Genomic DNA, 11,027 nt, shown 5'->3' on the forward strand with positions numbered 1-11,027 from the left:
TTTTCATTCACACCTTTTAAAACCCAACAAATACTTCTAGTGAGTTACATTGCAGGCCTTTTCCTTCCTTGGAACTGTCTATGGTACCTCTCTAACCATATGTAGTACACACAAGCAGCGTCATGTGATAAGTTCCAGCGTTAGTACTTTGTCCCTTAGCATTAATCCTTGCCCAGTCAATCTCTTGTTGCCTTTTGTCCATGAAGAGACGGTGATTTGTTGTTTTTAGTGAAGAAAAACATTAAAAAAAATTCATGTGACATGAAGAAGCAGCAAGAACATAAAAAATGACTCAAGATCCATCATGATCGTTAGTTGTTTCTCCAATTTTGCGTAAAATATACTAATAGATTAATTGGTAAAGTTTAAAATATAATGACAATGTAAAATACTTTTTACATTGATAGTGTATATTACTAAAATATATAATATTTTTTTGCATGATTTTATTTGAAAGGAAAAAGGAAATCTAGACAATTTTTCGATAGTTTATTTGTACATGTAATTCTAAATGCTTTCTAAAAGCAATAAAAGGTCGACAAGTTAACCTTTCCCCCCCTACTTATCCTTCATGTAACTGCTTGCTTAATGGTGGTATTCTGTTTGGTTTGGACATTTTTGCACGAAAAAGGAAAATCAACTTAGAACCCGTTTGAATTGGCTTATAAGTTATTTATAAATTATTTTTAATTTTTTTGAGTATTTAATTGATCAATTTAAAGTCATTTTATGCTTAAAATAAGCCCCAATAAATAATTGAGTTTGTTTGGATGAACTTATTTTAAAAAGCATATAAGTTGAAAACAACTTATAGGTCAAAAAAAAATAAGTTGGACTGCACACCTACTTATTTTTTTTAAAACTTATAAACAGTTTTCAACTTATAAGTTACTTAAAACAAATCCATCCAAACAGGCTCTTAGTTTATCAAATATTTTAGAAAAACATAAACAGCACAGACAAACACTTAGGGGTCATATGTACATAAACTTTATCCCTACCTTGTCAAAGCAAAAAGATTGTTTTCAATAGACCATTGGTTCATGCAACACACTTACTCCAAAAAAAAAAGGAGAATTATTTTTTGCAAACTTGATTTTGGAAAATTTTCAAGCAAATGCTTCTTCTATGACACAATCCATTTACCATGTCCTTGCCAAGAATAAGTCACAGATCTACAAGACTAGTATCTGACAAGTCAAGAAGACCTAAACCAAGTTCTCCTCAAAAATTGGACCTTGTAATGCGACCACTCAAAAAGTGTCAATTGGTTCAATTAATATCATGTTATGAAACAATAAATATCAAAAGAATCAAGAGAATTCTGTCATATCCCTGTGGACCCTTCTTTGTAAGATGTGTGTTGTTGAATAAAAGTACATCAAAATGAGAAAAAAAATCACAATTGTTCAATATATTGTACGAAGCATTTTAAGCAACACCAACCTCTTGATTTCATCTGGCAAAAAAGTACATTCAATCACTCAAAATTGACTTTTAACTCAAAACAGTAGGAATCCTACATAGATGGAAACTTAACAGAAGCATTATTATTCAATAAAATGACAGATAATATGCCTTAATATAAGGTCTAATGAACCAAAAATGCAATGCTGATGATATGAGAATGAAATTTAGTAGATTGAGTACTTCTCGCCAGCATCTGGCCAAAGCTTCCTGTAGATGCCAATTGCAGTTGGAATTATAGCAGTAAGTGCAAGAGAGAGATGGTCTGAACTGCTTGTCCTTACAGTTACCTGCCCACTGAGCTTGTTATTGATTCCTGCTCGAACAGCTACCTTCGAATTGCGTCCCACAGCGAATTGCGCCATACTGTTGAACCCTAGAGCCAAATCACCTCTCCACTTTATGACAGACATAGACAATGTAGACTGCACTTGACCAATTGGGAAGTCTGCTTCTCTCCTCTGCAGTTCAAAGTTCGCACCATAAGCTGTGTCACTCTGAGATCGAACAGTGCCAGCGCTGCCAACTAGAACATATTGCTTGCCTAAGATGATTTGATCTTCAACTTTAAGTCCAGTAACCATATTTTCACCTAGAAATGTAACAGAAATTCCGCAAGCAGTCTTGTTCTTCTTCAAGTTTTTGAATTTGGTTTCTCCTCGGACAATATAGGCAAGTTGCTTTCCTATGCTTTGAATATCAAAGCCAGCCATGGTTGATCCATTTTCTCCGTGCTTAGCAGCAATCGAAGAGTCCAAATTGATACTGAAATCCTTCTTATCTTTGGTGACTTGCACAGTAACTGCAGCAGGGAAACGACTTGCAATGGCTAAACTCTGCTCCACGTTAACACCATCATAGCCACAATCATGATCCCAACCATGCGTGTCCAGAACAGGCCTTGCAAGGAACTGTGATGTGGGCTCCAAGAAGCGGTACCTGTAGGCGGGATTATCGCTATCAAAAGAAGGTGGGAGGACCATGTCAGGGAGGGGAACTGCTACAGGAGCTGCTGCACCTGCATCAGCTTCTTCCTCTGCATAGCCATAGTCAATTGCCGCCTCTTTCCCCTTACTTTTCATTTCTTTCATTCTTCTCAACTCTTCTCTCAACTGTTTCTTCTGAAGGAGCTTGACCCTATAGTCATACTCCTCAAAATACGCCTTCCTCTGTTCTTTGCTGAGCTTAGCGAGCTGAGCCTTCCGAAGAGGCTTAAAGGGAGGAAGCTGGTCGTACTCATCTTCTTCTTCTTGGTCAGAGTCTGACAAATCATACAAGTCAATGTCTGAATCACCATTATCACCACCCTGCTCAGCAGAGAGCTTTGGGTGCGCACGCGACTGCAACATTGAGGAAAGCATGTAGGGAAGTGGTGGTGAGCGTGTGCGGAAACCAAAGAGCTTACGGTGATCAAATGGATCTTCAGGCTTTGAAAGTGCACTTCCTTCAGATAAGATCTTCATTGAGTAGCTTAATAGCAGTAATTGAGGCCTCCAGCTCTGGCCATTAGGTAGTATCTTATGTCCTTCCCTATTCCTCCTACAAGATAGATGATTTTCTACCAGAGAGACAGGATTCATCAAACTTGGACTCATCATTCGTAAATCGCCTACTGCTTGCCCAATAGACTGCTGAACAACATGAGATCTTTGAGTAATGAACACCTCATAACTTAAAGGGGATCCAGTAGGACCATCTGGAGGTGCAGAAGCTCCATGTGTGAGGGTGACTATGGCACTTCGCCATATTGAAGGGCCAAGACAACTTGTGATAGTCTTTAGCATAGGAAGATCATTGAGATCTCTAGTTTGGGCATCCAGCCGATCAACATAGAGGAAAATATCAGGGGGGTTCTTCTTAGTCAACTTCTTTACTGAAGACAAGACACTGCGATTGAAACCCTGTTCCATCACAGAGGACTTGAGACCAGGTGTATCAAATACCCGAATCTTAACACCATCTACAACACCACTAATCTCTTTCACACTGGTGGTAGCAGGTCCAAAGGCATCAATTGATGCTTTTTCCTCTCCAAAGATTGAGTTTATGGTAGCACTCTTACCCACCCCAGATTTGCCAATAACCAGGATATTCACAGAGAAGTCCAAATCATCTTTCCCCTCTGCTTCAAGTTGGAGAGCTCTTATCTTGGCAGCCTCAATGCTAAAAAGTGGACTGTTTTGCCTTCGTGCAATAAGTGTCATCCTGTACAAAACTTGTGCAGCTATGGGCTCATCAGAGGAAAGCCCCAACCTGTGGATAAGCCTCAAAAACTTAACCCTAATCAGCTGTAGTTTCTCCAGTTTCTTCTTCTCATCTTCACTCAAGTTGTTCTCAGATTCTCCACTGTTCTGAATACTGGAATGAGTAAAAAGATTGGGTTGGCTTGGTCGGGGAGCTGGCCTCAGTGACCGGAGTGATGACCCAAGACCAGCAGGACGTTCAACAGAGAATAGTCTTGATCCATCTTGAGACGTGATTGTTATGTTGCCACCATCAGAATCACTACCTGTTGCTGCTTTTAAAAGGGCAGCTAAGGCAGCTGAATCGAACAACTCCTTCCCGTCTCCTTCTTCATCAGTATCAGCCTCCTCATCTGAATCGGTGACAATCTGACCGTCAATATCCTGCGAAGCCTCAGCACCAGTATAGGAGCCACCACCAGATTCCCTTTCCAGCTCCTCCATAAATTGTTTGGCAGCTTCAGAGCTTCCAAAAATCATACCATCTGTCTCTCCATCTGAAACTGAGCCTTCAAGGTCAGCTTCTTCATCTATATGATCTTTAGCTTCTCCATCTTGCTCTGAGCCAGTGATTGACCTTGATATGGCAGATGTTTGACCAGAGATTTCAACTTCCACTACATCTCCCTCAATGCTTTCTCCGGAATGGTCACCATTGGCATATATAGTTCCAGACACTGCCTGCTCAGGTTCCACATCAACATCCTTGGTGTCCAGCCTTTTATCAACAGTTTCAGGATCAGCTTCTTTGATTTCTTCAGTAACAGCTACCACATCACCAGTCTGAACGTCTCCAGAATCTAGTTTTCCAGCACCAAGAATATTATCCACAGGCTTTGATTCTGCAGCTGCAACAATATCATCCACCACAGGCTTAGAGTTCTGTGCATCTACTTCATCAACTGTCATATTAGCCACTTCTTCAATAAGTTGTCTGGTCTCACCAACTCCATTTACTGATATCACGTTCTCATCAGTAGTACCTTCAACATGTTCTTCCATTTCCTTGCTCTCTTCCACATCTCCAACAACAGCAACCCCTTTCCCTGAGACATTGACTTCAATAGCATCCACAACTGCATCTCCTTTGGAAGTAAACTTCTCACCATCTGTTTCAGCCAATAAAGACTCTGACGGTTGTTCAACAACAGCCTTCTTGGGTTTTTCGGTATCATCACTATGTATAGCTCTCTCTTCAATGGCCGAGGTAGGTTCCTCAGCCTCCTTCAAATTGGATGAAGCAATAGCACTCTCTTCAATGGCCGAGGTAGGTTCCTCAGCCTCCTTCAAATTGGATGAAGCAATAGCACTCTCTTCAATGACCGAGGTAGGTTCCTCAGCCTCCTTCAAATTGGATGAAGCAATAGCACTCTCTTCAATGACCGAGGTAGGTTCCTCAGCCTCCTTCAAATTAGATGAAGCAACACTAGTTAAAGCTTCATTCTCCACAGTCTCCTTCACCACCTCCTGAATGGACGTATCCTCACCCTCTTTCAGTTCTATCTTTTCATCCTCCACAGTCTCCTTCACCTCCTCCTGAGTAGACTTATCCTCACCCTCTTTCAAATCTCTCTTTTCATCCTCCACAGTTTCTTTCACCTCCTCCTGAGTGGACCTACCCTCGCCCTCTTTCAATTCTGCACCTACTGCGACCTCACCACCACTATCTTTCACCTTCTCAATCGAATTCGACTTGTCAACTGAGTCAAATTCTTCAGAACCCTCGATTCCCGTCCCAGGTGATTTGGTGGCATCAGAGGCAGTAGAATCAGGTAAACTATTCCCAATAACAGGAACAGAACTACCAACATCTTCACTAACCCCACCAGAATCCTCAAATCCTTCACCCTTTCCTTCCCCCAAAACCTCAACTTTTTCAACACCCTCATTCATAGAAACCTCAGAAATAGGCTTCTCTGACTTCAGCATCGAAACTTCCGCAGAACCCTCTAAGGAATCATTGAACTTCTCTTCACCAATGGATTTTTTTAGGGTTCCCTCATCTGGGTCAGCAAGAATTGGCAATTCTTGCTGACCACCCACAATTGTTACATCACCTGAAACACCACTAACGCTTTTACCCTCACTATTGCTATTACTATTAATATCAGAATCAGTGATTTCTACATTAATTTTGGAGACATTTTCAATTTCAGTAAGATTAGAAGAAGCAGAAGAAGAATTGTTGATGGGAAAAGAACCTGGAGAAGAGACAGCAGGAGAAAACGACGCCGCTTCTTCAGAATCCATGGCGCCAACAACCAGAACAACAACTCCGCTTCTCAACTGTAAAGAATTGAAGGATTGAGAAATGGAAAGGAGTAAAGTTCTCTGTGGAGAGAACAAACGAGGGGTTTGGTTCTTGTGAGATAAGAGTAGACGATAAGGTTTATACTTCTATAGGCAAACACTATGGAAGGCTTTGAGGTTTTGAGAAATTCCATTCTTTTAGAAAGAAAAAAATATTTATCAACAAAAATATTTAAAATGATCCTTCAATATATTCTTGTGTAACTAATTATTCCACAAACTATTTCTCAAAACACAAGACTATTCATCAATTAGTATAAGTATTTTGGTAAAATAAAAGTGTGTTGTGCGAATTAAAATCTATCAGTATGTGTTGAAGTAAAATTTATTTTAGCGTCATCAACAGACAAAAAAACTTCGGGAGGGAGGGAAAGCTAGTCTGACAGAAGACAGTTCGAGATTGGTTGAAGTTCAATATGCGTCATTAACTAGAGAAAAAAGGTAGGATCGAATATGATTAAAATGAATATGTCGTGTTAGAGCACGAATTTTCATTTCTCTCTTATAGTTCCTTCTCCGAACTTAACTATAGAAGAAGAGACTCTTATTAATTATTATTTCTCGAGTAAAATGCAAAGTTCAAAATGGATAAATAAAAGTAAACAACGGATACTTTTGATTTGTTAAATATTTTTAATATTAGAGTTATCAGATATTATGAAATTTTATGGGAATTGAAGACACGTTACGGACTTACTAGAAACATTAAGAAAAAATTCGTTAAATCTCATAAATCACAACAAAAATTGTATCAAATACTAAAATTGATAAAAAGAAATTGTATCTAAAAAAGTTGACGAACTCATATATAAATCACAAATAGTAAAACTATACATCAAATGTGAGTTCATATTAAATTACTTCTTTTACGATTCTTATTAAATATAATAATTAGAATGTGTCAAATAATTGTGAGGATGGAAACACTCGCTTTTGACAATCTAAAAAAGGAGCTAAACTACTCACAAATATATTGAAGACATCATTTTAAATTTATTCCAAATATAAAGGATCATTTTTATCATATTTCTCGCCATATAATTATAAGTATACTCAGGAGATTGTTATTATCCTACTCTACATATAACATGCGACAATATATGATTTCACATTGAATTTTAGATTTTTGATAATCACTAACAAGGATTGTAGTAAATAGGTAGAATTTTTTAGTTTTGATCAAAAATATTGATTTAAACTCTGAAAAATAGAAAATTTATGAAATTTCATGAAATAAACAATGTGAATGCTCACATTTAACATATACACATTTTTTTTTTCAAAATGTTAATTTATATTCAATGTAGTTTAAGACAAAACAACTCCTCTATTTTCTTCATTTTCCTCTTAGTTGATGCATAATAATATGTTCCTAATTCATTATATATTAATTGAAGTATAATGTTTTATCAAAATCTATTTAAACTGTCGAGTTTATTGTAAAAGAAAAGAATGGACATTAATGTGATTTTCGTTTATTATTGCTCACTATAAAATATTTTTCGACAGAAAATAATACTGTATATATAAACAATATATAAAATATTTATATTTGATACATTAAATATAACTTTATATACATATGTATCGCATATTTAAAAGTCTTAGCAAAATTTTCTACTTCACCACTGTCTCAATCTCTGAAAATGATTATTTTTTTTGATATTTAACGCTTTCACCTTTAATAACTTTAAGGGATGCTTATATAAATTAGTTAGTAAGACAGGTACCAAAAGGAAATGTTCATACATATACTCATATTGTAGGTTGTTTGGGGTTGTGGAGGGGGGGGCCTTCAGCAATAAGGAAAGCAATGTATTAATTATGCATGTATATTAATACGTAGATATTAATTGTGTGTACAACAACAACAACCCAGTGAAATCCTACATCGTGGGGTCTGGGGAGGGTAGAGTGTACGCAGACCTGACTCCTACCAATGTAGGACGGCTGTTTCCGAAAGACCCTCGGCTCAATAAAAGCATAGAAAAAGGTCGACAAGAATATTAGAGTAAATAAGTAGATGACGAAAACGGTCCAAACAATAGTATAATCAAAGCACAAAAAATAGTAGATATTATTATTGGATAATAACATAAATACCATAAATAACATACATCAGAGTACAAGAAATCATAGTGCGTTAATACGCCTACGAATAAGGGAGAATAAAACCACTATGTACTAGCCTTCTACCCTAATGTGTGTCCTCCACACCCTCCTATCTAGGGTCATGTCCTCGGTAAGTCGTAAATGCGTCATGTCCTGTCTGATCACCTCTCCCCAATATTTCTTCGGCCTACCCCTACCTCTTCTGAAACCATCCATGGCCAACCTCTCACATCTCCGCACTGGTGCATCTGGGACTCTCCTCTTCACATGTCGTAGATATTAATTGTGTGTATATTAATTATTTCATTCTATCCGCATACGATAATATATCAATTCTTTCATACCTTATACATGTATTAGTTATGTGGATTTCTAATTGCAAGTCAAATGTTGTACTAATTTTATACATGAATAATTTACCTTCTAACTAGCTACCAATCATTGTATAACTTATATAAAAATTACAACATGAATAAGTTACATCTTTACAAGCGACCTCTAATTTAATTAAATAAAATTATACAATCAAGGTTCATAGTGAAGGATAAGTGTTTTATTTTTTATTTTTAATCAAAGGTCGCTGGTCTAAGTAGTGAATATGAAATCGCCTTTTTAAGAAGCGCTTTATTTTTCATATAATTTTTTTATGCAAACTCAAATTTTTTGTTAGAAACGTAACAAGCTATATCCAAATAAATTATTCCAAGTTTGGTTTTAATTTTTTTGAACGCCTAACTTTGGTTCAAAATAAAAAAAAAATAACGTATGAATTAAATGCACGTCATGAGTTTGAATTTGACACGAACTAAAGTCTAATAGTGTAGTGGGACAAACCTACTATGTATAAACATATTGAAGTCTTGGATCGTGCTCAGTTAAATTATAAATTTATTAGTAGTACTTATTTAGTCAAGATTCTAAAAGTGTTTTCGAAAATAATAATAGTTGAAAAATAATTTATGTTATTTTCAGAATCACTTTTTTTTCTTCTTAAAAGCATGTTCAGACGCTTTAACTTTATAAATAAATATTTTTTACTTTGAAAATCTAACCGAACAAACTATAACAAGATAGAGTGGCCAGGAGCGGATCTAGAAGGGGGCGATATATATAAGACTTTTGTTTTAATTTTAGTGTATATGTAGATTTGAATCCCTCAAGCACAATATTAAAGGTTGTCTTAGTGATTTGGAAAATTCAAAATTCACTTATAGATTTCAAATTTAAATTTCAAACACTGTATTTTTATTTTTAAAATTCCTTAATGAAAATTTTGAATCCGTCATGAATGACAACTAGGGTTTGGGAAGGACTTAAGAAATGTCACAATCTTACTGAAGATTTTGGATTTACATATTTGTTTGGTTGTAACTGCTGGCTTTGGATGAAAATGATGATGATGATAATGATAATATTTTGGGGGATTTGAATTCCCCACAAAACCCTTTTCATTTTTTTTTTATTTTTTCGTTTTTTGTTTGTTTAAATATGTCCCCTTTGCTTTAAAATTTTTTGTCTTAACTTTGGGTTTTACTGTTTCTGTGTGGACCTCTGCTTCCTCATCTATAATGTATGGCCTTTTCTTTTCCAGCTTCCATAATATTCCAAATGCCTAAATTATCTATAAAATTATACATTTTATCTTTTAAATAGATTGATTTTAAAATTTTTATTTATCAAACTTATGTTTAGTGAGCCAGATATGCATTATTTAGAAATTAAAGTTATGGCCGAGCATAATTTTTGGGATGTGATGATATGAATATATATCTATGTCCTGCTAAAAAGTTACTCTTTTTGTTTTAATTTATGTGACACAATTCAGATTTCGAGAGTCAAAAGAGTTTAATTGATCATAAATTCAGATATGAAAAATTTATTTTTTTTGAAATAAATTTACATATTTGAAAACTACGTAAAAGGTACTATAAATCACAATAATTAATATTTTAAAAATATATGAAAAATTTATGATAAAAAAACTTATTTGAATATTAAAATTCGAAATGTGTCATATAAATTAGAATATAAGAAGTATTTGTTATGAGGTGCATAAATTAAAAACCAATATAAAATATAGGTAAAAGTGCAAATGACCCTAAATTATCTTTACGAGAATGAAAAGAAAAAATCAAACTTTTCCCCCTTTTCGGTTTGGGCCGTGCAGAGTGAGACTTTTCTTTTCTTTTGCAAAAGTGACGTTTGATATAAAACTGAAACATTACGCGAGGCAGATTGTTTTGATATTGTTGTTTAATTTGTATTTATTTTTATTTTTTTTTGAATATATATTGTATATGCACTTTGTACACCGTGTTTGAAGTTAGGTTTTGGTAAGTCTAATTTTTAGACACTATATATGAGTGAAGTTCATGCATTTTGGAAGTAAAAAATGATTGGTCTTCAGTTATTTTCTTGAATTTCAGCCATATATAATTGAAATCATTTGTATATATCAACTATTTCTTGAACTTCAGTCATATATACGTAAACTTTGGACATAAATAGATGAAGTCAGACAAAAATGACTCAACTTCAACAATATATGGTTGGAATTCAATCATATAAAACTTGTCATATTGTGTCTAATATCCAGTTTATATACACACAACTATTGTCATATCCATGACATACGGTTTATATACACACAAGAAGAATCTGATTATATTTGCGTTCATTATTAATCAGATATAACATGGTGATTCACATTAGATCACAACAGATTGTCTGTTCCTCGTGATGGTAAGGCGATTACTAAGATTTGTGACTTTTCGTCGTTGTGAGATTTTTTTTGAACGAAGTAGTCATAGCAGTTGCACGAGATATTATACAAGTAAAAAATAAGGGTAAATTACCTAACTACACACCTTATATTACTATATTTACTATTATTCC

At 35.2% G+C, this 11,027-nt stretch overlaps 1 protein-coding gene across 2 annotated transcripts; it reads right to left on the bottom strand.

The window, feature by feature from the left end:
* Window positions 1–1,322: 1,322 nt before the first annotated feature.
* LOC129882924 (translocase of chloroplast 159, chloroplastic) lies at window positions 1,323–6,143 on the bottom strand. Of its 2 annotated transcripts, XM_055957428.1 has the most exons (2): window positions 5,912–6,143; window positions 1,323–5,767 (listed from the first exon to the last, which is right to left on the bottom strand). In XM_055957428.1, exons 1-2 carry the CDS (start codon window positions 5,958–5,960, stop codon window positions 1,635–1,637), a joined length of 4,182 nt encoding a protein of 1,393 aa, XP_055813403.1. In that variant the 5' UTR covers window positions 5,961–6,143; the 3' UTR covers window positions 1,323–1,634. The 2 variants fall into 2 exon arrangements, with proteins under 2 accessions (XP_055813403.1, XP_055813402.1); XM_055957427.1 differs by having other exon boundaries at window positions 1,323–6,143.
* Between the last annotated feature and the right edge of the window lie 4,884 nt (window positions 6,144–11,027).

This window comes from Solanum dulcamara, chromosome 3 (assembly GCF_947179165.1).
Source record: "Solanum dulcamara chromosome 3, daSolDulc1.2, whole genome shotgun sequence".
Classification (NCBI taxonomy): Eukaryota; Viridiplantae; Streptophyta; class Magnoliopsida; order Solanales; family Solanaceae; genus Solanum; species Solanum dulcamara.

Bases quoted from the DNA above. Each gene is read 5' to 3' on its own strand.
- LOC129882924 (XM_055957427.1), bottom strand. From the start codon at position 5,960: ATGGATTCTGAAGAAGCGGCGTCGTTTTCTCCTGCTGTCTCTTCTCCA.